General features: G+C 40.7%; 1 protein-coding gene across 1 annotated transcript in view; it reads left to right on the top strand.

Moving 5' to 3' along the window:
- LOC121335230 (cytosolic phospholipase A2 epsilon-like) overlaps positions 1 to 27,302 on the top strand; it is a 31,753-nt gene extending 4,451 nt beyond the window's left edge. The window contains exons 3-21 of the mRNA XM_041403122.1: positions 311 to 383; positions 9,572 to 9,708; positions 10,504 to 10,632; positions 11,290 to 11,330; positions 11,897 to 11,939; positions 12,397 to 12,460; positions 13,399 to 13,568; positions 13,693 to 13,785; positions 14,546 to 14,583; positions 15,596 to 15,731; positions 17,160 to 17,296; positions 17,589 to 17,814; positions 19,446 to 19,560; positions 19,950 to 20,087; positions 20,963 to 21,070; positions 22,103 to 22,291; positions 23,082 to 23,248; positions 23,978 to 24,164; positions 26,998 to 27,302. Of these exons, the coding sequence (XP_041259056.1) occupies positions 311 to 383; positions 9,572 to 9,708; positions 10,504 to 10,632; positions 11,290 to 11,330; positions 11,897 to 11,939; positions 12,397 to 12,460; positions 13,399 to 13,568; positions 13,693 to 13,785; positions 14,546 to 14,583; positions 15,596 to 15,731; positions 17,160 to 17,296; positions 17,589 to 17,814; positions 19,446 to 19,560; positions 19,950 to 20,087; positions 20,963 to 21,070; positions 22,103 to 22,291; positions 23,082 to 23,248; positions 23,978 to 24,164; positions 26,998 to 27,302 (2,496 nt within the window). The remainder of the gene's footprint in view (positions 1 to 310; positions 384 to 9,571; positions 9,709 to 10,503; positions 10,633 to 11,289; positions 11,331 to 11,896; positions 11,940 to 12,396; positions 12,461 to 13,398; positions 13,569 to 13,692; positions 13,786 to 14,545; positions 14,584 to 15,595; positions 15,732 to 17,159; positions 17,297 to 17,588; positions 17,815 to 19,445; positions 19,561 to 19,949; positions 20,088 to 20,962; positions 21,071 to 22,102; positions 22,292 to 23,081; positions 23,249 to 23,977; positions 24,165 to 26,997) is intronic.

Raw genomic sequence — 27,302 nt, 5'->3', positions numbered from 1 at the left:
CCATGTGTACAATTTAATGTTACTGGCTAAATGAACTTTTTCAGCTTATTTACACTGTCTTAATTTTCCTATTCATCCTCTCTTTCCACATCTCTTTGTGCTTAGATAGCTACAGGCTTTAGGGGTCAATGAAGTTTGTGAAGAAAGGCAGCAAAATGCACTATTATATTTTTGCTGTGATGCCAGCTGGAAGAGACAACTTTAGCAGAACCTTGGTTCTTTTCAGTGTTTGTTTGTATTACAGTCAATGCATACATTCAAAACTTAAGATACATCTCCTTTGGTTTTTGTTTTTTTGTTTTTTTTTCAGGAAGAAATTACACCTTACTCCTTGCTTACTGTGAGAATCATAAAGTTGAAAAATGCTCATCAGGCGGATTTTTGTAAGTACCAGATTTATTTATTGATGTCACACCATTCTCAAATTACTGTATCAGCCCCTCTTTCTGCTAGACATTGCACAAATGCAAAGCACTAAAGTCAAATTAGCTAAGAAAACAGAGTTGAAGGCAATTTATGCCACATAATATCTATTTGCAATTTCAGAGGTTTATTTGTTTATTGGGGTTTTTTTTCCTGTTATTTATCTGACAAGCTGGCTTGGATATTTTCAGGGGCTTGAAAATATTGTAACACCAGTTTAAACATACAGATGTTTATAGAACATATCCATGATAAATGCATAGAATATACAGCTGACATACTTACACACTCTTTTAATTCTTTGGTTGTCCTGAGCATCATGACATCAGCTGACTCTTTCCCCCCAGTGGAAGATGTCTAACAGAAATCTTTTGGGGACTGTGGTACATGGTACATTACAGCTGACCTGCCAAGTGTTCTGAAAATGTGTGATGCTTGGACAGCCCTCGCCTGGTGGTTCACATTCCCAGAGATTTTTCTCTGCGAATTTTTTCCTGCCATTCCTACATGTGTCTCATGAACTTGGCACATCAGGATGATAACACGGTTTTGCATACTCCTTTACCATACTGTTCTTCCACCTCTTGTTTTGCATTTTCTTTCCTTTTTGGGACATCATAATGGAGTTTGCTGAAGCCACAAAATCCTACAGATAAAATTTTTCACTATCTCTTCATATTTCACTCACTTTGGTGTTTCAAGACCACAGATGTCACCCTTGTCAATTTTCCAGTCAAGTGGAGAGAAGTGTTCTGTTCACATTGCTTGTAATATTGGGCCGCAAAAATTAGAAAAAATATTATAGTATAGCAGAAAAGTTCAAATGAATTTCTATTCCTTTTGAGAGCTATGGAACACTGCATGTATGTGCAAGACCTCACCTTCATTCCTTTGAACTGTTGGTTTAATTTCTCTTAGTATCACCTTTAATCTAGAATGAAAATTGAACCAGATAAGAACCATGATTCAACCACTTGTGTAAAGGGATTGCACAAAATAAAATGATGCGGCATTCTCAGAAAACAGTGTTAGAGTTGTGACCTTGTCCTCCATCCTGAGGACAGGGAGATTTCTGAGAAGTCTCACTTAGTGAGTTATAGACATTTTGAAAATTCCTATTACCACCAAAATGTACACCCCTGGAGTAGAGCTCAAGACATGTGGGCTCAGTTTTTAGTTCTGTTCATGGACTTGTTGCATAAGAAGTTTAGGTAAATTTATACATCAAAACATTCAGTGCCTCTGTTACCTTGTCTACAGAACAGAGTATCTTCTACAACATCTTTTGTTTCTCTCTTATCTATTTAGGTGATGTGCTCATTTTGAATTTCCTACTATTGTAGAGAGATTATAATTTAAGATGTTAGGTAAGGCCTAGAAACAGTGAGAAGTATTTTCAGATTCTTTTGTTAATTACCAGTAAATAAGGCTTGGGGACCAGTTGGTGAGGAACACTGTCTTTTTTTTTTTTTTCTGTCAGTAATTCCCCAGCTACTCCGTGAGCCTGTTTGGGCCTGTTTCCTAATGATGTCATAGAATGAAGCACTCTAGACCAGGATGCTGTTGAACAAGGAAAATAGACAAACATCAGATAGATCTTTGTTGACTAAGTAACAACCTATCTCTGCTTTCAAAGAAGTTGAAGTCTCACAGAAAAAAGAGTGTGATATTCTAGAATTTTAAAACTTAAGTACAATTAAAAAAATATATATTGTAGCTTTCAAGTGCTTGATTTTGCACTGCTATTGATGTTCTTTTAGCTTAGCGTTTTTATTTTAACATTTGAATGCATTTGAAGTATCAGAAAACTAAAATAACTAGACATGCTACTGTGTGCTAATGAGAATAATAAAATTATATTTACCTAGCCTTTTCTCAGCAATATGATCTTTGCCCTGGAAAACTGATCAGAATCATCTGATACTATCTGACTGTGAGATATCTGTAGAAGACTGACAATTTTTGTAACAATATATTTCAGAGTTCCCTAGATTTTCAGTTTCCCTGTATCAAATCCAGGTGCAAGCCACCTTTTCAATCCAGTGCAGCCACTTCTTAATTGCTTTTTCTACCTGCATGCTGGCTTCCCATCTTTTTCAGCATGTGCAGTGCTCCATTCCAAGATTTTCTCTCTGTTTATTGCAAATGCCATCGTATCAGGTTGCTTGGTCATAGAGATTCTACATTTTTCTTTGATTTACTTGCCAAATCCTGGCTTCAGGGAACACCACTTCTGCATATTTCCACTGATATTCCTCACTGTCACATGCACCAACTTAATCTTGGCTGGTTTTTTTTTAAATGTGCACCTCAAGATCCATGGGATGTGTGTTTCACAAGCCTGGGATGAAATCCAAGCTTATCCTGAAATCTGATGTTACACCTTTGCCTGTAGACAGCACATGTTGATAGAGTTTGGCACACAAATAAAAAAATTGAACCGAATGGGAAACAGTTCACTCCTCCTGAATGGGTCAATTGGCCCCTTTCACATCCCTGCTGTCACCCCACCCTTTTTGCTCTCTCCTCTATAGAGTGATATTCCTCTCCAGCATCTGCTTCATGCTACATATAATTGGTTTCTGTCTTGTCTTACCACGCAAATACTCTTGACAGACCTGGGCTAATTATTTTGCACTGTACTCCTAACTAACCTTTATGCCGATTAGTAATCATGGGTCAGACTCAAGCATTTCTGGCACTCCCTGATCTCACTGTGGGCACTGGAGAGAAAGGCACCCAGATAAGATCACTTACACTCATCGTGCTGCCCTGCAGGCACTGTGTCATCACCAGGCTCCAGTGCTCTATGCAGCTTGGCTGTGAAGGTGGTACGGGGACTAGAAAGGAATAAATTCCATTACCGTTTGAGTCTCTTGCAGTCTGGTGCCTATTTTGCAGTGGTATTCCCCTCCTCAGTCCAAGACGGACATCCATGCACTGGATGTCCATTTTGCCAAAGGCTGCATGCACATCCAGTGCATGCAGCCTTTGGCAAAATAGTGTCTTTTTAGGTCACTGGTGTGTCCATTTGCTCCTTCTCAGCTGGAAGTCACTGCTAGTGCTTTTACAAAAGCTCATGTTTCCTAACTGTATTCATGGTGTCACTTCTGCAGAACTCCCCATATGTGGGAGGAATATCTGGTCAGGATGAGACGGCAGGGAAAATTGTCTATTAGCTTCTTTTCTTGCTGATGATACCCCTTCCAGTGCTTCCCAAAAGAAAGGAAAAGGAGCTGAGTGACAGAAGTGGAGGGCCATGGTGGCACAGACTCTCCAACAGCTTCCAGCTGCTCTCCTTAAACACGTGAGTTATTGGGTGGCCACACAGAGCTGCACCAAGCTCCCTGCCTGGCCCATTTTCACCATCACTATTGATTGTTTGTTTTATGGCAGCCTCTAAACCCCGTGGCTGAAGCTGACACCTGCTCCACAGACTAACAGGATCAGTGAGGGGATCTGGGAGGGCATTTGCCCTGAGGCCACAGAAGTGGAAGCAATCCTCTTCCAGATCCTTAGCACAGGTGAACAGACCTGTGGTCATCTCTCCACCACTACTGAGTGCCATGTGAAAGAGCAAAACTGCTGGACTCCACTGGATCTCACCTAATCTTGAAGATCTGAGTAAAGAGGTCTCTGTGACAATACTCCTCTCTGAAGGTGTGGCAGCCTACATGGCTACCAGCTGATTCCACATTCCAAGAGATGACCTTTGCTGTTGGAGGCATGTTCAGGCTCATTAACACAGATTAAGTGAAGAGTGGTGGTGTCAGGTCTGGCTTGACACATTTAGCCTCAGTGATGCTGAGTGTTTGCAATGCTCTTCCTGGGCTGCAGAGGTGAATTTGAGCTCTGTGTCCCAGTAAGAAATTACCTGGAGTGAGCTTCAGGTTGACAGATGCTGTTTTTGTGGAACATAGTAGATTCTCTGAGAGAAGTCTTGTCAGATGAAGAGGCTGTCAGAGCTAAGGTAGGAAAGTTAGTGTTAGCTGGAATGTGACTGCACTCCAGCATATTTTCTACTGTAGGAAAACAGGCACATGTGGAAACCTTCTCAGCCGTGGAAACAAACCTGTTAGTCTTAGCTGGGATGTCAGAAGAACCACTCCTCTCCCTCAACTGTTCCTTCTCTTTTCAGATCTTCCTTTGGTTTTTCTTCTTTGAATGAATGGAGATCTCACATATTTATAAAAGAGGTGCTCCTAGACTTTGTCCTCTAAGATCTTATGAAATTATTTGGTGGAAGCTTTTATATTATCCCTTCAGAAGAAATGAGTCAGTTCTGCAACAGTACACTTGGAACCTTTGCAAATCAGAGTCATTCTCCAGAGACATAAAGGATTATTTTTGCTTCAGAAAATAAGTGCAAAAAAAAAAAAAATTAGAGAGATTACAGCTAGTGCAAGTGGTACTTATGGCCCTGCCCCAGGAAAGCAAGTGGTGCCAGTGGGAGTACAGTGGTGCAGGAGGGAGAGGTGACCCAGGGCATGAAACTTTCAGCTGGGACTGCAGCAGGTACTGCACCCACTGGAGAAAATCCTACTTTGCCACTTTACTTAAATGGCTGGACTGAGTAAAGGGCTCATTCACAAGGGGACTCTGTTCATCCCTGGTCAAAGACTTCACTGATTAAGCACTTTAGTTCACCTGTGAGCTTTGGTTATTTTCACAAGTAAGCCACAGAGAGCAATATTGTGCTTACAAGTGAGTATTGCACCAGGATACTGGTAGAGCTCTTAGCTGAGTCCAAATCCCCTCTCAGATAGCAGTAGGAGGTAAATCCTCAATACTGTTTGTATTGTACAATACTGTTTATATTGTACTAAGCTGGTGAGGGAAAATGTTCCCAATACTGTTTGTATTGTACTAAGCTGGTGAGGGAAAATGTTCCCAAATATGTCCAGCAATTGAGAAATGGGAGCAGTTCTCCTCCTCCTCTTAGGTGAACTGTAGTAAACTAGGATTCAAGGAGAACCTGTCTGTGCAGGTGAAGAATATTTCACTAGGAGAAAATTATTTCTTCGTTTTGGTGTTACGAAATGCAGTAACAGGACAGATGGGATTTTGTAGTTTACATTCATTGCACCTATGAGGCTAGTTTTTCTTATCTGCTTTGCTTTTCAGTGCTGTAATTTTCTCCTTACCTGTGATGGAGATAAGTGATTTAGCACGTGGTGGTTCATCTCAGGTACACCTCACAGGACTGTACTCTCACAGAGTAGCACACATAGCTGCAGTTCTGCACTACTTCTTTTGGTCTTGTATTTTTAACTGATCTTTAGCTCTAAGACAGAGTTGAGAAGCCGTCTCACCATCATAAAAATTAAATCAGAAGCTACAAATTGGAAAAGGACACCAGGGTCACTTAGTGCTGACCTTCAGAGAGACTGTGAGTTCAAATGTCTCAGCATTCACATGAGGTGACATTATGTCATCAGGGAAGTTGCAACATATGCACTGAAGTAAGGGGCTGGCGTGGCATGAAACTGCTAACAAAGACCAGCAACTGCATTACAACTGCAGCATGAAGAAAATGTAAATAGAATTTTTTTGTATTAGCTCTCAGGTAGCAATGAATAAACTGGAACATTCTCAGTAGCTCTCCTGTATGCTTTTTTCAGGGATAAGAAAGAGTAATGTAAGGTGATTAGTAATTTCAAGGGCTGTCATATAATAATAGTATCATAACCATCATAGTATTCAGCAGACAGTGAACTATCCTGTTATTTTTTATTTATCTCACTGATTGTCTCACAGTTTAGTCTCAACAGTTCAAGTGAACTGCCACTTCTACAGAAATACATAAGCTCATGTATTACATAAGAACCACAGCATGGGAATACTGTCTGTAAAATTAAAGGAAAGCATAGAAAATCACAGGAATCCTGTGGAAAACAAGAACATCTCCACATTGGTAGGGACTGTAGATGAATTGTCGCAAAAGCAGATGTGGCATAGACCCCTTTCTTCACAGGAAGAGAATGTACTTTGTCCTAGTGATATCACCTCACCCCATCTTCAAGGTCAAATTTGCATACGGGAGTTACTAACACTGTTACGTAATTTATTTGTCTGTGACCAACTAGCTTTGTTACAGCAGAATCACACAAAGTGGCTGAGGTGTGAAGGCACTTCTGGAGATGGTGTAGTCCAGACCCCTGCTGTAAACAGGATTGGCTTCAGTAGGTTGTTCAGAGCCGTATCATTTCTGGGCAATCTGTGACAGTGTGTGGTGGTGTTTACAGTGTCATGGTAAAAATTAAATTTTTACTTATGTTTTAGTGGGATTCCCTGCATATTGGTTTGTGTCCTTTTACCTTTCACTGGGCACCAGGGAGGAGGGTCTGACTCAGACTTATTAATTTTCCTCTCCCCTGATCAGGTATTTACTTAAACTGATAAGACCCCATAAGCCTTCTCTGCTTCAGGCTGAAGAGTCTCAGCTTCTCCCCATAGGGAAGATGATCCATTCCTACATTCTCTTTCTGGACTTTTTTGTTCAGCTCAGTTCAGCACATCCTTGCCTCTCTTGTACTGGGGAACCCAGAGGTGTGGCCTTGTCAGTGCTGAGCAGCGAGGAAGGAGCCAATTTCCAGCTGCTGGCAACGCTCCTGATGCAGCTCAGGAGGCTGCTGGCCTCGCTTGCCACAAGGACAGCTCATGGCTTGCGTTCAGCCTAGCATGGACAAATGCCTCTCTGCAGAGCTGCTGTCCAGCTGGTCAGCCCTCAGCCCATCCTGCTGCTGGGGTTTTGTCTCCTCCTGTGAAGGACTTTGCCTTTTCCCCAGTGAACTTCATGAGGCTCATGCTGGCCCAGTCCTCCCACCCGCCCAGGTCCTTCTGAAGGGCAGCACAGCCTTCTGCTGTGTCAACCAGGCCCCGAGGTTTTGCTCCACCTGCAAACGTGCTGAAGCTGACCTCTGTCGCATCACTCACATGGTTATTACAGATGTTAAACAGCACTGGCTCCACTGTCAGCCTCTGGGGTACACCAGTAGGCACTGGTCTCCAAATGTGCTTTGTGCTGCCAACTACAATCACTTGATCCTGCTAGTTAAATCAGTTTTTAATCCACCTCACTTTCCATGTATCTATGCTGTACTTCATCAGTTTGACAAAGAATTTTCAATAGCTTATTTTACATAAATATTTATGAAATCAACACACATACTGAACAGTAATTTTAGAAAGCAGCCTCATGAAGATATTTTGCCAAAGAAAGCACTCCAGAAAATCAGTAAATTCCAGATAAAACAGTAATAAAAGACATAAGTGCTGCAGCTATCCATTCATGGTTGTCTCAGAGATTTCACACTGCCAGCTTTCTCAGTTCTGTCATAAGTCTTATTTTATACAGCATGTGATGAAAAAATTAAATTTAAAATAAGGGCAAAGCAGTTTGGTTTTCAAGACCATTTTGGTTTTCTTTAGGAAAAAGAAAGGAAAAGAAAAGAATGTGCCTTTGCAAGTACAGCAAAAATATCAAAATGCGTCCTTCCTGCACCCTATGACAGCTAGACATTAAAAGGGAGAGAAATTATGTCTTAAATCAGTTCAGAAATGTTAATTTATGAATTACATCCCCCCTTCATCCACTTTGGCAGTTTTGGAGATGTTTTTGAAACACTTGAGATTGGCAGTTGTGTGTGCATTAATGAGAGGAGGGATGGTCCAGATGCCCTGAAGCCACATTTAGTTCTTGTCTATTGAACAGGCTCTGTAGATCCGAGGCAGTGATACCATTTATCAGGATGAGTACATCACAGCTCAGCAGGCTGTCAGGCAGCAGTGAGGGAAGGGCTTTCAGCTATCAGACAGATCAACAAGCACTGCCCTCCCACTCCTAGTAAATTAAGTATTGTACTGGTAATTGCCAAAGTCAACATATTATTCTGTCACCTCCATTATGTTAAAATCTGAGACTCTGAAACTTTGTCAGTGGAAATAATTTCAAAGACAGGCGATCTACTACCTTCTAGAGAGAAAACTGACAGTGTCAAGAAATTCCTTCAAGATACAGCATGAAGTTACATGGGAATCTCCCTAATGGACAGGCATCTTTCCCTGAGGATGTCACAGGGTCTCTGGATTTCAGGCAACGCCTTATTTTTAGGCAAAATACCCCAAAGCAATGTGTTCTGAACAAAGACATAAGGATGAACTCACTTCTAACCTTGAGGAGATGCCTCAAGACCTGCACCATGCTTACAGAGAGGAGGTGCTCTTCTCCCTGCTGGCGAGGTGCTTCTCTCTGTTGACTGCCAGGGCACCAGACTCCTCCTCTTTTCTTGGCAAAGCCTTTGTTTACAGAACAGGATGGATCAACCCTTCTAGCTGCCACTGGAAAAGTTCCTGTCCAAGGTCTGAGAATCTTTTTGGTGTTCACTTGGTTCAGGATCTATGGGAGATGGTAATTTAGAGCAAGCGAACTCACTCCGCTCCCTCCATCCACAAGATGCAAATCCACTTCACTATTCCTGGGAAGAGATGTGAAGTAGGAATTAGATTCCTTCAAGCATCAGCAAACACCAGGAAAAGGCTCCAGTTCCTGCTGAGCTCCTGAAGCAGCAATTGTGCTGCTGGTAGGCCGCTCCCTTCCTACCCCACCTAGGGAGACGAGGATCAAGGTCACTGGGGTAATTAATTTTCTGTCATAAGGAGTTAATAACCAGGTATGTCAGACATCTGCTATCTGAATCAGACTTAAACCCAATTCTTTTGATATTTCTCACCAAGTTCAATTACTACAGAGACAATTTATGTGCAGTCCCTCTCAGGGTCTGAAGTTAATGTTGTGTTGCCTCTGTCATGGTTTCACCTGCCAAATTTTGTTGATATGGAGCAATACAAGACTCCTGAATATACACACTACTCTATTTGCTAGCTAAGATTGGGGTTTTTTTCTCTTTGAATGTGTAAGATTATGCATAATTGTTTGAAAACACTGCTTATTAAAAATAGTGTTGAGATGAACAAATTAATTTTACCCAGCTGTGTGATTTCTATGTTCCTATCGGTTTGGCCGATGTTTATCAGAAAAAAAACCCTGGCCATCTCTCTCCCATGTTAAAGCTATAGAACATTTCAATGTCTCCACTGCTTATATCGTGCCTCCTCTGCTAGATACTTTGTGCCTATGTTTCTACAGTAAGCCAATCTGACTGCTATGTGAGGCTCTGGTTGCCAACAGCTTCAGATGAAATATTCCACACCAAAACCATCAAAAACTGCGGAAATCCTGTGTGGAATGAAACTTTCTACTTCCGGATACAGAGAAAAGTCAAGGTAAACAACCCAAAACCTCTCTTTTTCATCTAATCTCTATGCAGTGTCTTTCAGATTAGCCCCAAACCCCTAAACTAGAAATATCTTCTAGTGCATTTCTGAGTTTACTTAAAATTCCCGTACAAGCTGAAGCAGAGCAATTCTGGCTTTGCTGGAATCCAATTTACTCCTAACAGATAGTTGTTGTTATTTACGTATGGGTAATGACCAATTCTGACCTCCTTGGGGAAAGCTGATGGGACCCATGACAATGACAACACAGAGAAACGGAAATGAAAATATAAAATTACACTGTAACAGAAAACCACATATTTTTATGAAAGGACATGAAGTAATGGCAGGAGATGATGCCAAATTCTTGTATGATTAAGATCTTTAGTCAGTTTGCTGCTGATAATTGAGCTACGCTCAAATACCTGTGAACAGGAGGCTGAAAGCAGAATGTCCAACGATCTAGAAGGGTGGTTATTGATCTGAAGTAATCTCTATTGCCCCTGCTGATATGAAGCAATATAGAACTTTTGGTAATCCATATTCCTCCCTAGAAATTGCATTTTTTATAGATCTACTTAAAAGCACAACAGCTGGCCCAAAAGAGATGTCAGTTCATCTTTAATTGATAAGACCTGGCTCTTTATACTCACTTTCTTACTCTTCCTTCTCATACTTTTTCATCAATTCTTTCCTGTTTCCTCTCTGTAAAGCAGACACTAAGCCTGGAAGAGCTGCAGAATGCCATAATTCTTGTATGTCATGCACACTAGTGAATTGGATATTTTTCATTTCTTTTCCTAGAATGTTCTGGAAATTACTGTTTCTGATGATGACATCATTCACGATGATGACCATGCAATTGTGCTTTTTGATGTAGCTAAAATCCCCCTTGGGGAAAGAGTTTTTACAGCATTCCCACTAACCCCAGAGGTAAGAGCTCGGTCAGACATTTAATACAGCTTGATGTCCATTCTCTCCTCTCTGTTAAAGAGGTGTACTGTCTCTTCTGGTTTTACCACCAGGACCAGCTTGCTGGTAAACATGTAGCAAAATTTATTAACATCCTGGACACTTCACATCAGTGACAAAATAGATGGCCTTCTCAGATTCCTGTTGGTTTCCTTTGGCACAGGTCATGGCCAAATTCACAAGCCCCAGAGCAGATGCAATTTTAGGGAAGCTTTGTGCTTTCAATAATCTGATAGAAAATAACAGTTTATCTAATCCTCACAAAGACTGTAAAAACCAAAACAATGCAAGCATGGGGAAATGGCCTGTTTCCACAATATTTTCCTAAACACTAAGCCTTAGCATATCATGTTCAGCACATGGAAGCTGGCAGACAAGAAAGTGTGAAATAGGTTTGTTAGGGGGATTTACAAGCACCAAACACCCTTCGTTCTTCAAGTACAATTGAGTTCCTTGGGGAAGAAAAAGCTGCCTCTGTCATTTAATGCTGATAATAGCGAATACAAAACAGAATATTTTTACTTATTAAATATAAAGGAAACAGTGCTTGCAAAAATTAAGGTCACTTTGAAAACCTCTACACATGCTACTTGAGGCAGCTTCTTTTTTTATTTTCAGGGGAAGGAGGAGCTGGAAGTTGAATTTGTATTGGAGACCATGTGAGTATAACATGTACCCCATTACTGTTGGCAGCTTGGAGTTATGCATTAGTGCAGGGAAACCTTTTGTACATGCAGTACCACCTTAATAGCCAGAGACAAGTTTTTCCAGACTTAATATGTGCATTAAAAAACATTATATGAAAGGGAAAATGCTATGATGTGGAGAAGAGTTAAGAATTTTTAATTCTGTGACTTTCTCTTATGATTTTTTACTTAAATAATTCAAAGTAGGCTGGCAAACCCCACTGCAGTAAGTCTGCAGATTTACTGGACAGTGTTCTCTGGGAAAGTCATGGCTGAGGATAATGTTGCCACCCAGCTTGTGTCATGCCTGTGTTACTAAGACTGTTGCAAGGACTTTCCAGGTGCCTTAGACAATTTAATAATTTCTGCTGGGTCATTATGTGGCATCTACTGTCAAGGGAGTATACTTACAGAAATCACAAGAAGGAGTAACTAAAAAAATAGTAATAAAAAATTTAGAGAGAATAATGTGTCCTGCTCAGGACAGTTTCCAGAATGTATTGTTTATAAAATATATATTATTTGTTCTTGTTTTCCAGCCAGGGTCCTCCTGAAACCATCATCACAAATGGGGCAATAGTGGTAAAATAACATTTTGTTCTTTTGTATTCTTTCCCACATCATTCCTTACCACAGCTAACTACAATGTCAGTGAGGGAAACATTGCAAGTCTTCATTCTTTAGTGATTCTTTCTCTTGGGAGCTTTATCTTTAAGGAGAACAGCATGATCTTAGAGGAGCCTTCTGACTATTATAATTCTCCCTTGTTTTGTCTGCATCCATTGAAAATGACAATGTGTTTAGCATAGCACCATCTTCCCATGTGACAATACATTAATTCTCACATTCACTGTGTCTGGCAAAAGTGTCCAACACAGCTGCGCCCCCCCCATTCAAACAATGACCTTTCCTACAATGATCCTTTCTACATCTGCCAGCACTGGTGGCGGATGGCTGGATGAGCTATCTAATTAGATAACTCATTAGAAAATAATTATCTAGTGAGTTATCTAATCTGTCCTCATCACACCTACTGTAGTGTCGTGAAGAAGCCTGTTTGGAAGTTCACTTGGACAGCAGGAGGCAAAAGAAGCGTTTTTCAGGTAAGATTATTATTTCTTAAAATAAATATTGGTGATTTTACTGTCTCTAACAAGGCCTGGACATTGCATCAGCAAAATACTAAGGCTTTAATTGATCACATTTAAGGTGATTTGTACAAAATCTGTAGTAGGGAATGCCACCAGTCCTGCAGCAGTTCAGGGTTCTGACTTCAAGAGGAGTCTTGTGCCAGACTAGAAACAACTAGAATCAGATGATTATACAGAAGGTATCTAAAACCCAAGTTGAGATTCTGCAAACTGCTGCTGCAGTACTGCTAAACTCTGAAGAAGCTTAATTCCTCAGGTATTAATTCCTCAGGTATTATAGTGTTAACTTTGCTCAGGATCTCTGTCACTTCAACTTACGCATGTGCACAGAAACACCTCATTTTTTGCAGGGGTTAGCCACTCAGCAGCTGGCTCCTGCCTGACCCTGGTCAAGATTCAGAATCTAGAAGCTCCTCTGCCCACATCCCCTGAGGGGCTGGATCTGGTAGGCAATCTCAGAGCATGCATAATGCACACTGGCAGGATTAGCTGAACTATTCATATAAATAGGGTCATCTGCTGCTCATAAGAGTCAGATCTTATTTTAGGGGACTGAGAACTTCTTCAGCTCATTATTTGGTCTGGGATGAAGATGATTTACCATGCAATGTACCTGGTTGTATTCACTGCGTCATGATGAAACTGCAACAGGGAAGCAGCAATCTAAAATTCAGTGCCATCCATGTCACATTCCCATCTGACTCCTTGCTCAGCACATTATGATGTCACCTGAAATGTTTGGGGTTTCGATCACTTTTAGAAGATAGTTTTCCAAATACAAATTAAGAGGAGAAAGAATTTGTTCAAAGCTACCTTTTGCTTCTTTTTTTCCCCTGTTTTTTTTACAATTATAAGTAACTTTGTGTATGCGTTTTATCTCATTGTTTTAGAGAATGAGCTAACATTTACAGTGAGAGGATCCTTTGAAGAAACTCAGACAGTTTCAGTGGGCTGTGACTCCCGCTCCCCTCTCCCAGATCCCACTTTCTTCCACTATGCCAGATACAAACAACCCTCCCTGGATGTTGCACTCAGAAAGAAGAGGAAGCTTCCCACCTTTGTACGTTACCCCAGAACATGGTAGACAACACAGACAGTTCTATGACCTGACATTTATGTGTGAGTAGGGAGCAAGAGGAGAACATTTCTGTTTTAACCAAAAAGCACTCCATGTCCCTTTTCAGTGTGCTTGCATGTCATGTGGACCAAGGAGGAGAAGTGTCCCCTTGACAATCCCTCTGAAGTCACTCCCCTCCGAGCAGGAAGTAGTTGGCGAGGTGAGTGTCTGCTGGCCATGGGGAATCCTTTGCAAGCTTTAAAAAATGCTTTCTAATTTGCATGAAGCAGAAACCAAGGGCTTCTTGGCTTCTGGTTCTCTTTTTACAACAGAGACAGTTGTTTTCTAACCTCCTCCAACCTAGGGCAATGCATAGTGAAGTAAATTATTTGGAGCAAAATAAAATGGGAAATCCATGGGAAAAGGGGGAAGAAGAAAAATATCCAAGCTGTTGCTCATGCTCCTTGTACTGTCCATGTACTTAACCACGCTGGAGGTGACTGGGTGCCACTGGGACAGTGTGGTGTGGCTGCAGCCTGGCACACTGCCCTGGGAAACAAAGCCAAGCCACACGTGTGGAGTGCTCAGCCTCTCGGGCTTCCCCTTGTACCTGACATTGTGAGAGGCTCTGGTTTCAACACCCATCTTCAGTGGTGGATCCTTCCAGAGAGGTGAGCTGTAGCACTGCAGCTCTTCTCGTATTTATTTGTGTAGCTTACTAGTACCAGGCAAGCTACACTGAGTTTTATGAGAGAGATAACATGTGGACTACAGACGATAGTGTGCTAAAGTCTTAATCCATTAAATCAGTGCACATCTCTGGTTACTATTGAAATACTGAGAAGAGATCTCAGTTTTTTGAGACTCAGAGTTTTGAAGGTGTAATGATTACCCAAAAGGTCTGTCTCAGTCTGAGTGGGGGAAAGGGACTGTTGTAAACAAAATATCAATATTCATAATTTTATCTTTTCAATTTTCAGCACAGAAAATTTGATTTTCTCCTTAAGGTGAAAAAATGGTAAGACACCTGTGGTTTTTCCCTTGGTTCTTTGTATTTAGATGGTTGTAAATGAAGTTCCAATCCCTTTGTTACTGCCTTTGTCCTGAACGCTGGTCCATCCTTATTTCAGACTATAAAGTGAAACACACTCAGTACATAATGCAAAGATTTTCAGCAATAGAGTTTTTGTAATGGGACAGGATGTTAAGAAAAGGTTTTATAAAGAACACACTAATTTTCTATTTATACTGTGTATGGTATACATATAGGTATATGGTATACATACAGGTACTCTAAGATGTGGAAAAAAATTGAAATAATAAATTTATTGTTTTAATATCTACTCAAAGAGAGAAACACACATAAACTCAGTGAAGTGATTGCTTATTTATAAACCAAGGAAACACACTGTGTATTTTGGAATATTGTTCAGGCCTTAGTAAAATTTATAAGATGGATATGTTACATTATGTTCCATATTGTAACAGAAGGGAACTTCCAGAAAAGCAGGTTCTTTTTCCATCATGCTGTTTTTTTCAGTAAATATGCTATGAAATATACATACAGATGTCATTTAAAAACTCCTTCCTTAGAATGCCTATGCAAGATTTTCACAGCAGTTTTTAAACCACAAATGTAGTGCTTATAAGCACCAAAAGAACATCTGATCATGTAAATCTACAACTTCAGTAGAACGTTTCACAGGTATCAGTGGAAGTTTGCACAACTTTTAAAAGCCACCTTTGAAACACTGCCCTCTGCAGGCTTCTGGATTTATGTCTGAAAAGGAACGGCTGTTTTTTGTAGCTGTATTTATTTCCAGACATCTTTGGCAGAGAGAAAAAAAAATTCCTTTCAGTTCTAAGGCAGATGGACTGCTTTTCTCCAAGAAAAAAACAGAAAATTTAATATCTTCCTCCTTTGCTTTATGTGGACTTGGTAGTGAATGCCTGTCTATTTATGAGGAAAAGCAATTGAAATGCTGGCTTAGACTACAAATGTGATGTATGAGATCTGATCCCTGTTGCAGCCAGGAAGACCTCGACGTACGCCTGGGGTTTGGTCTGTGTGCCCAGGAACACGATTTCATTCGCAAGAGGAAGAAGGTGGTTGCAGCTGCTTTGAAGGACATTCTGCATCTGGAAGAGGACTTGCAGGATGATGAGGTATCTGAGACATAATTATTCTCTGCTTTCTGCACAGATAAGTGTCAAAACATAGCATTTTTGGTCACTTTTTTGGAAACCCTGTAGTTTCATGTACCAGCTACAGCTGAGCTATTTTCTCAGTGGCTGACTTCTCTGTTCTAGGGAAGAAATGAGTACTCATCATAAACATGAATAAAAAGGCTGTAGCCCTGAAGCTAGAGAATCTAGCCTTGTGTTCAGTAGCAGTCTGCCCTATAACACAGAGAAGGGCTTGGTGCTCTCAGAGCCGCGGCCAAAGTTTCTTTTTTGCCATATTTGAACAGTGGATTCAGCACTTCATTCCCTCACGGTTAAAACTGGGCTTTATTTTGTGTATCATTTAGTGTCCTGTTGTGTGAGCACAGCACGCTGCCAGTCTGACTTCATCTTGCTCAGCAAATAGGATTGATAACATAAATTTTAAGGCAGGTGTCTCTTCTTTTTAATTATGAACCTATGACTGGAGTGTAAGCCTAAACTCAAATGCAGACATGAAAAATTTTTCTTGTTTTGACCTAAAGTGAGTTCAGGTTTTCTTGCACAGCTGGACCTTTCAGACACTAGACTCTGCCTTTCAATGCCAGCACTAAGGCATGGATCATTCCTTTCCCCTCAGATACTTCTCTGCAGAGCATACAATCTCTCTATATTCTTCTGATTTGTACATGACATTCATTCATTCCAACACACAGTAGCTGCCTTTACGGTTAAAGAAGCCAATTCATGTTTATGAATTAATTCTGTTTCTAAGACTGCCAGTTCCTGGATTTCTCTATGATCACAGAAGCAAATAATTGCAGCTCACTTGCATGTCCAGTACTGTATATATGTGTATATACTGTATATGTGGTAGGTGGTGTGAGCATGGTTCCTCTTTCCCTCCAGAAACTTTAAAAGGGAATGGTATCACCAGCCTCTGGTTTCAGGGGGTCTGAACTGGCCTGTGCTCTTAAATCCTTCAGTCATGACATTTCTAGTATGGCCTGTGGAATAACTGTACAATAGTTTCAGCAGACTTCAGGAAAAGAGAAGTTAGTTATTACTGCTCATACGGAAACTCACTGATATATTCTGGTCTGATAATAATCTGATTCAGATGAAAGAAGGTACCACTTCCTCTAATTTTTTGCTAATTTTTTTGCTGCTCTGTGTTAATGGTTTTCAAACAGAGCACTGAAAATGTGATAATGGATTTCATGTTCTATTGCAGAGCTGCTTGACAGAGGAAAATATGAAGTATTTCTTACTCCTTACATGCCCCATTATTAATTCAGGTTTTTCTTCATGTTGGACTGGTGGCATGTTTTCACTACTTCATCAGTGCTGCAAATTTCTCCTTCTAATCAGAGATGTCTCTGTCCCTTCTCAGACCATGTCACTAAATGCATGTATTTTGGGATTGAACAGGTACCTGTGGTGGCAATCATGACAACGGGAGGTGGAACCAGAGCTCTGACAGCCATGTATGCTCACCTCCTCAGTGTGCAGGAAATGAATGTCTTGGACTGTGTCTCATATATCACTGGTTTATCTGGAACAACATGGTAAGACCAAGATAAGAACACAGGAATTTTCCATAATTGACATCATGGAGTGATCTTGAGTTATATGACCTTAACTATCAAGAAAAGGCTTTATTTTCCTGTTTGTTTTTTTTTTTTCCTGTTGTTTCTTTCAGTGGGTATTTCCCCACATTTGCAATTAATTAAATATGTGGATAGTACCAAACACATGGTTTTTTTTTCATATAAATGAAGACGTAATACACAAACCTCCATAACTTCCCAAAGCTCTGCTTCAGAACTCACACTTTTCCTGTTTTTTTTTTTTTTCTAGGACCATGTCAAACTTGTATGAAGATCCTGACTGGTCCCAAAAGGATCTCAAGGAAACCCTCAATGATGCCCGAAAGCATGTACTAAAAAATAAGTTTGTTGCTTGTTTTGCCCCTGATCGTCTGAAATACTATTTGGAAGAGTTGTGCCAGAGAAAACAGGAAGGACATCAGCTGTGTTTCACAGATCTGTGGGGACTCATCATTGAAACCATGTTACATGATAAGGTACAATAACAGCACCTTTCTCCTCAGATTTTAATAGCAAGTGAATACAGCAGTGAGGAAATAAAAAACTACTTGAGATTGGAAGGGAACTCTGAAATTCATCTTGTCCCAGCAGCATTAGGAAGGGCCAGCTACCCTGAACTACCCTGGCTTTGAATATCTCCACAGTTGAAGACTCCACAAATTCTCTGGGCAGCGCATGCCAATGTTTGACCACCCTTATGCAAAACAGGTTTTTTCATGTTTGTTTTTCATATAGATGCCTAAAGCATGTGCCTTGGCAGTAGCATTCATAGTGCTTGTTGGCTGTATTGTACAGATCTTAACATCACACCTGCTACAGAAAGGATGGGAATGAAAAGAAATAACAGGAAACTTACAGTATGAACATCTTTTAATTTATTCCTCACAGAATGTAGAAGGGGCTTACGAGAAGGTTGGAGAGGGACTATTCACAAGGGTATGTAGTGGTAGGACAAGGAGGAAATGGCCTTAAGATGAAGGAGGGTAGGTTTTAATTAGGTATTAGGAAGAATTCTTGACTATGAGGGTAGTGAGGCACTGGAAGAGGTTCCCAGAGAGGTTGTGGACCCTCCCATCCCTGAAGGTGTTTAAGACCAGGTTGGATGGGGAGCAACCTGGTCTTGTGGAAGGTGTCCCTGCCTATGACAATGGGATTGGAGCTAAGTGACTTTTAAGGGCCCTTCTAACCCCAACCATTCTGTGATCCTGTGAATTCACATGTAAATATTTGAATGGAAATCCTGCTGTTCTTTTAAAAGAGCTGCACAACGAGGCAAGACAAAAGAAAATCACAAGCCCAAAGACAGTATTTCTGAGCTGTTCATAAGACATCACCCTGCAAACATTTCCATCAAGAGCTGTGTTCTGGCTCTATTTTAATCTTCATCAATATTTCTTTCCCACTAGGCCATTTATACTTTAGAATGAGAAAACACCTCCCCTGTAATATGATTAACCCCACACACAGTATTTCTACTGCCTGGTCATAGCACAGTGGTAGAGACTCCCAGGGATTGTGTTCAGCAGGGAGCTGTGAGTGTCCCCACAGCCCTGTCCCCTGGCCAACAATGGCCCAAGGGAAGCCTGGTGGCGCTGGTGGCACAGCCATCCTTCCACGGGCTGCTCTGCTTGTAGGAGCACACTCACAAACCTTGGTTCTGCTCCCAAACTACCCCTCCCTTTCCACCCTGCCTGAGCTCTGCAACAGGAGGGCCAAGGTTTGCTGAACACTAACTCTGCAGGAGCCTTGTCTCTGTCACAGGTCTGAGGAAAAGGTGTTTTTCTGGACAGTCAGAGGGGTTTACTCTTTCATAATGAAACATTTCCTGTCAAGAGTGCTTTTCAAACATTCCCAGACATTTTTTCTGAAATAAAAAATGTGGGTAACAGCATTTTCTCCTTACCGTATTCTTTCAACGTATGACTTTAGGATTATTTGTGTGCTGAAGCACTGGGACAGGGATAGGGATGGCAGCACCTTTCTGAACTAAGCAACTGGGGAGCGCTGGAGTCATGTATGCACTGCATTGTTAGAACCCAGGTTTAGATGAAGTGGGAGGCTCTTTGTGTCATCCAGCTGTCCTCAGCTACTGTCATTTTTCAAACAGGAGGACTGCCATAAGCTCACAGATCAGCAGCAGGCACTAAGTCAGGGTCAAAACCCCCTGCCCATCTACCTCTCTCTCAATGTGAAGGATAAAATCAGCGACCAGGATTTTAGAGGTAACAATACTGCAGAATTGCATTTAATATTAATCCCAGTTGGGGTCAATTTAAGATTAGATAAGGATATCAATTCAATGCACAAATACTCTGAAAGGCTAATCCACCTAAATTTCATAGTTACAATTTGAAGACCTTAGTATAATACAGGATCAAAAGCAGGACAATAGAAGACATTATGCACTTCTGTAGAAACTGTCAAAAATATAGTTGTAAGAGGACAATTTGTTCTGCATGTTCACTACTGTGAAATGTACAGTGAATAAATGCCTGCTGCAAAGGGTGTTAATTAGAAACCAGTCCGCCTTAACCTGGCCAATATCATGTTTTATTCAAATAATTATGCTTCTGCTGCTGTAATCAATCTGTCTTATGCCTTTTCTTTTTAGAATGGGTGGAATTCACCCCTTATGAGGTAGGATTCCCAAAATATGGTGCCTTCATCCCTGCAGAAGATTTTGGCAGTGAATTCTTCATGGGTCGCCTGATGAAGAAAGTCCCAGAATCCAGAATCTGCTTTTTGGAAGGTGATTTGTTGTTCTGGGGAAAAGTAGTATAATATAATCTGCTCCTGCACAAACCCCTCTTATGAAATTAAACATTTAGTGTGTTTTTATCTACCAGGAGCAATATATGGTGAAATACCAGAACTGATAACAGGTCACAATCTGCAGGATTTTTCATGTTCTCTGTGATCTTATTCATCTTAACAGACTTATTGATTTCATCTGTAGATATGCTTACTAACATGAGACCTTTGCAATACATATATGTATTTGTCAGCAACAAAAGTTGTGTATCATTGCTGCTAAGTCAAACCATCTGCTTCTTCTGCAGCCTGAGTCTCTAAAATGCACCTTTTTATCTACAAAGTTCCTGCCACATCTAGCCCTGACTAATTCTTAAGATAAAATTTCCATTTCAGAGTGCAAATATGTTGTAATATTTATATTTTTTTCCCTCTTTCATAAAAAAGTGAAAGCAGTAAGGAAACCTTTCTTCCCATTGCAAAAGCAATCTCTTGCCTCATTGTTCCTTCTACTTCCACCAACTGCATAAAGGAAAAAAGGAAGTTTCAGGGGTTTTTTTGAGAAGTTGAAACTTTTTGCTTGTATGGAGATTTCACTATAGTTAATGGTGAGGCATAAGGAAGCAACTTAGAATCTCTCTGTCCCTGGTTACAGTTTCCAGTAAGGACCCAGGTCTTCCCCTCTGTGATCAGAAATGCTCTCAGGTCATCATCCCCTTTCTACACCTTAGCACTTTCTCCCTACCTTCTCTGGAATGATGCAGGGACATTTCTGCCCCCATTCCCTGAAGTGTTCAGTGAGTTATTTGAAAAGTTTACATCAAATTCCTTTGCACCCCATTTATTTTCTGTGAAATACATCCTATGCCACAGGGATCTGGAGCAGTGTATTTTCCTTGAATCTCATGGACGCTTGGTATATATCTGTTAATTCAGAAGACTTCTGGCACAAATGGACACGAGACAAAATTACTGACATAGGTGGGTTATTCTTATGTGATTATTTTGTTTTATCTTTTTTTCCCCTCTGTGCTGCTACTCTCTTACTGAATTTTTCAAAGTCCTTTTAGAACATTCTCTTCAGGCATTTCCATTACCCACATGTAAACCAGAAGGAAATTCATGCCATGTATTACATACAGCAATTATTCCAGTTGTATGTGAAAAGAAACCACAGGATCCATCACAGAAAAATAAGAGACAATGACCCTTTATGTTTTCTGAGCAGGAGGGTAAAACTAGAGAAAAATATCCCTGTAGATGGAAGATGCTCACACAGCATTCCACAATCTTCCAGCTCCTCTCTCAGAAGTTGAAGCATCAGAGAAATGAGAGCAAACAACATCCTTACATCTCTGAAGTCTACAAAACATTGACAGAAACTTCAGTACTATTGGAAGTCATTCCAAACTACTCATAAGGATGACATTTGCAAAACATGATACAAAATTAAGAAAGTTCCACATGGTCAGATTTCAAGGACAAATACACAAGACAAACACATTACCAAGAAAAGATTACAAGGAAGAGAAGTAGTTCAAAAAGGCTTACTTATTTTATCTTCTAGCACTTGTAAGGGAGTAATTTCTGGTTGTTAAATCAAGCATTCTGTATTTGCTAGTGAGGAATATTAATTATGTTTGTGTGGCTGAGAGATTGTTATTGTGTGGCTTTTTATGTGTCTGAGAGAGAAAATGTGGCATGGAGTAGCAAAGAAAGACACAGTTAAGTGCAAGGTATTTAATGGATAAAACTATAGCAAAGCAAAGAAATTTCTAGTAGGTGAGGTGGAGTCTTTTGCAGTACAAACAAAGCTTTTGCCACTGTGAAGTGAGAAGAAGAAATGAATTTTTCAAAGCCTAGCTAAAAAAAAAAAAAAGAGATTTGTGAAAATCCTGGAAGTAGAAAGAGAAAGAAGTCCAAATTTTCAAACATAATTACCTAAAAGATGACTGCACAGATTGATTTCAACAGTGAAAGCACATATATAAGCTGTTATTCTTTCTTCTGCAGATGATGAAGCCCTATTCCCTACAAGACCAAATGAGCTGGATACTCGAGTGGTTTGTCCTCCTGACAGCTTTTCAGAAATATTCCGAGATGTTGCAATGTTACGTCCAGCAGCCTCAGAAATCCATAACTTCCTGAAAGGCCTCCAGATAAACAACAACTACCTAGAGAGCGAGTTTTCCAAGTGGAAAGGTATGGTAACACCCTGCTTTGAGTTATAGTTTAAACCATCCTTGTGAAAAAGAAACAATCCTTTAAAAGTTATCAAGCTAACTGCTTTTTTGTTTCATTCTGATAGTATTTGATGCTGTTTGTCACTGAAAGCTAAATTTAGGTAGCACGAGAGGCTTCAAACTAAGTTCTTTTAATAAATTCTTAAAGTCTCATGACTGATAGGTGAGAAGAGTCCCAATTAGTTACCCATGCTCAAGGGATGTGGCAGAGAGCTTTGTTTCCTGTTACATTTTTACTTCTAAGTAGGATATAACCTTTGTAAGAGTATTCCCTGTCATCCAGGTAGGGAATTTTTTTGTTCAGTCTGGTACCAGGTATTCCATGTAAAATTGTAGCTCTGTGCCGGTTCTCATAGTGAGCAAGGCACCCAACATATTTAGTCTTTTTACTGTGTTGAGAGAGCAAGGTGCCATTTTAATTTGTTTCATATTAACAGAAAAGAAAAAAAAAAAGAAAATGAAAAGCCACCAACCTGATCAGAGTCATACACAAGATGAATTAAGTCTATTCTTCTGAGCCCCAAGTTAATCCCTTTTAGTCACAGGAAAGCCAAAGAAATTGCATAGTAAAGAGTGAAAAGAGGAAGCCAGATGAGGAACTGAGAAATGACTGAACTGCAGCCATCAGCTATATAGGTAGGTCTAGGACCCAAGAAAAGTTGAAGTCCCTTTTTGTTAACAATAGACTTTCCTCAGCACTTCCCTTGCATTGGGCACTTTCTCTGAAAAAAAATGTGCTTCTTTCCTAGACTGCGAGCTGGACTCCCAGCCCAACCACCTGACAACAGCAACAGACTACCTCATCCTGATTGATACTGCATTTGCCTTTGCTACCAGTTACCCACCCCTTATGAGGCCAGAAAGGAAAGTGGATGTCATTTTGCATTTCAACTACAGCTCAGGCTCACAGACAGGGGTGAGTCTTGCACATTCTTCTTCACTGACTTCTCTGTTTCATCACTGAATTCACAGAATGGCTGATCCTCTACTCATAGAAACTTTTGTTTTCCCCCAATATCTGGGAAGTGTTGGCAAGTTAACAGTTTGCTGTTAACTGGGGGTCACATATCTTTATGGAACAGTACCAATGTTATCAGGAAGTAATAATTTAGTAAACTACACCTGCCCCTTTTTACATGTAAGTGGTTTTAGCTGATTTGAAGGCAGACAGAAGTAGAATGAATGAAGCTAATTGCCTTCAAACATTGTCTAATATTTCTCATCATACATATTCCTGTGCAAGGGAAAATGTACCTTCAGGACAATATAACTGCAACAATAGAAGGGTTTGATGCAGAAGACCAGATATGCAAATAAATGCAACACCAGATTGCATCTAGGAACGCTAAATTCCTTAGGAATAAAAAGTTGTCTTAAGGCAACTTTTTCATGCCAAATGTGAAACATAGCCAGTGTAGATTTTCAGAGACAGGCAGGTGGACTCAGATGCATTTCACTTAACTCTGGCCTTCCAAGGCTTGACTCCATAAACAACCTACACCTTAATTAGATGTGTACCATAATCTGTCAGAACCCATCCCTTGCCCCACAAATATTCCCCATATCTGAAATCTGATTTTGGTCAAAGTTCTTCCCATATGTTCTGATGTTTTCTTTTGTTTTGTTTTCCTAATGTGGCAACAAGCCCCTGAAAGATGCCTCCAAATACTTCAAGAAACAGGGAATTCCTTTCCCTACAAAGGTGCCAGATGATCAGGAAACTCCACATCTAAAGGAATGCTACATTGTTGGTGATAAAGAGAGCCCAGAAACACCTATTGTGGTATTTTTCCCTCTAGTAAATGACACTTTCAGGGAATACAAAGCACCCGGTAAGTTAACAGTTGCCCATCACATTAACAGCCAGTGGCCACTTTCTTCCCCTTTTGTACTGGATAACACCTGGTTTTCAGATCACACTGTAATAACAGACTTTAATTCTCTTTGCTTAGATATGAACCATATAAAAAACCTTAAAATATGTGATTTTTCCTGGACAGTAGCAGAGCATGTGGGATCGCCTTTGGTACATATTTTCCAATTCAGATTTTTTTTTGGCTTTTCATAAGCAGACTGTAGTTAATTGAGGAAAACAATATTTGTTTATCTGCAGTAGCAGAAATTAGCAGGGGTAATTTCCTCTCATACTTGTCATCCTCTCCTGTTAGAGAATGCTCCAAGGAATCTAAGGATTTCATTGTTTCAAATAATTTCCAGGCTTACAGTTAGGCAGATAACCTTGAAAACAAAAGGATGAACCATCAAAGTGGTGAAAATGTAACAGTGAAGCACAGTGAAGTGATGAAAGTACAACACTAAGCCATTCCAACAGTGTCTGTTTCCCTTTGAAATTTAAAGAGTTTCAAGAGTTGTAATTGCCAGTCACTTCTAAACAGATGAATTCTAGGTCCTGGTACCATATCCCACATGCCATAATATGCTCTTGCCACCAAAGCCTCAGTTACTCCTTCTCCAGATGCTAAAATTCCTAACTCAGATTGTGAGTTCACTTCAAAGCCCTACTTGAAAGCCAGAAGGTCTAGGTTTGTACATGGTACATTAAATTAAAAACCAAAACAAATGCAGAAGATATTGTCCCAGTTGTATCAATCCTTAATCTTTTATATTAAGTAAGAAGTAAAAAATAATATGGTACTTTTGTTTTGTCTATTGAGTTCATTGCACATTTGAGATGTACAACTGGGGTTCTGAACAGGATTCAGATAGACTGAGGATATTTATGCATGTACATACGATTCTACTCCAGCTCTCACCACTGATGAGATAACCCAAAGGTGGCTTTCTGCAGTTGCCTTTTGTAGAGAGAATTAAGAAAGGAAAAAATAAGAGAGAAGTAGAAGGAGAGCTGAGATTTAGCTTCTGTACTGTTCTTCTATACTGAACTGCTCTTTTGTATTGCTCTGTGAGGGAGTTTGCTGGCCTTCTTCCCCTCACTAATTTCCAGAAATGAGGGATGCCTAGCCTAAGTCAGTTATCTACCATCAGGTATACATCTGATAATGTGCAGATGTTAAACGTCAACATAAATTATCAGCCAGTCAAAAAAGGGGTGTTGCTAGGTATGAAGAAAATTCATTTGAAGACCTGCACAATATCTGCCTATTGCATACACTTGAGGCAAGCTTGTGTTGCCCAACCGGTTCAGCCGGCAGCTGCAAGATGAGACTAAGCAGGAAGAGAAGGAAGGGGTCCTCGTCATGCCCCCTTGAGCAAAGAGTCAGCTGAGGTGGCATGAAAGGGCTCTGTGCAGGTAGATTTTTTGGGAGGACTGACACCTTGCAGCTGAGACCTGACCTCCACAGCAGCAGGATGGATGCTGCAGAAGGTCCTGTGAGGCTGGAAACGGATGTCTGCCTTTTGTTAGTGACAGGCAGAGATCAGCTTAATTTATAGGGCTTCAGTACCATGCCCTAGCCCAGATCTAAATTGTACAGCACGGGAAGTTTTAGTACAATCACATGAACAGGCAGTTTTTACATAGGAAGCTCATCCATCAGCTTGTTTAGAAGGGGAATTTAGAGTCTGGGCAGTAAACAAGTAAAACTGACATATTCAAACTGCTTAACTTCTGCACTGTAAGGCTATTCCACAATCAAGTAGAAAGGGAATTCTCTGTGGGACACTTAGACTGCTTCAGTTGAGTGGCAACAGTTCACTGTAAATCTGTCTGCAAAGCTGAGAGGAGTACATTTATTGGACACTGAGAGACCCTTCAAGGAAAACCAGAACCCTTTGATTGATGATGTTAGATCCATGTTGATAGAGAAGATTCCCCAAATGCACGAGGTCATGTCAGGGAGATGCTGACTTCTCCCAGTGCCTACTCCCCTGCCCTGGCTCGGGTGGTGCAGGTATCTGTGCCTGTGGAGGGTGCTTGTTTGCTGCAGTAGCACCCTCTTGGCAGTGTGATGGTCTCACTGGAGGCTGATAGAAAAATTCTCATGTTTCTGATACTCTGTCTGACAGTATTACCTACCATTTCTGGGTTGCTAATGCTCTCTTTGCCTCATGCTAGCTGTCAGAAAACCAAAGGGTCTGTGCAATAATGAGGAAGCATGAAAACCTATGTGAACCTGGTTTGCTCTGGGAAATAGTTAATTTTCTTCCTAGCAGCTGGTATAGTGCTTGTTTAGGATCTGGAATGAGAATTATGTTGCTCTTCCTTTTCTGTCCCACTAAACCATCTTGATCTCCACCCACATTTTCTCCCTTTGCTCTTCTGCTTCTCTCCCCACCCATGGTCAGGGTGTACTGAGCAAGCAGCTGTGTTTAGCTTCTGCTGGCTGGGGTGAAACCGTGACGTGGGATTACAGCATAGCACACAGCAGTGGATCTCCACTTCCTCAGGTCCCTGCCCCACAGGTGGGACCTTCAGCCGTCCTTTAGCAGTCAAAGGTACATACTGGAATCCAGTAATCTTCAGAATCCAACAAAATTAATTGACCCCTTCCAAGAACCTATTTGTTCTGTGTATTAGCAGATAGATAGAAGCTCAGCCTGCTCATATGCTGTGTCCCTTTGGTGCACAGTGGAGCAAAAAACTGATTTAGTTTAGGTTTGTGATCCACTATTTGTGCATGCCTGAGAAACACCCAGACCCTAATTATTTTTTGCAAATTAACCAAGCCATTGCTTGTCTGTTAGGTGTGAAGCGCAGTCCCTCAGAGATGGCAGAGGGCGAGGTTGATGTTGCCAATGCCTGTGGCCCATATTACATAAACAATCTGAGCTATTCAGAAGAAAATTTTGACAAACTGGTGAATCTAAGTTACTACAACGTCCAGAACAACAAAGATCTGATTCTTCAGGCCTTGCGTACAGCTGTGGAGCGGAAAAAGCAGCGTAAGAAAGAGCAAACGCTGCAAAAACCACCCAACGGCCATGGCATGCGTGTGACTGCCAGAGAGGGAACCCAGCACTTGGCTGGCTGCCCAGCACCGGGAATATGA

The sequence above is a fragment of the Onychostruthus taczanowskii genome, unplaced genomic scaffold (assembly GCF_017590055.1).
Source record: "Onychostruthus taczanowskii isolate IOZ18803 unplaced genomic scaffold, ASM1759005v1 scaffold1, whole genome shotgun sequence".
Taxonomy (NCBI): domain Eukaryota; kingdom Metazoa; phylum Chordata; class Aves; order Passeriformes; family Passeridae; genus Onychostruthus; species Onychostruthus taczanowskii.
This window is presented reverse-complemented; position numbering and strand designations above follow the sequence as displayed.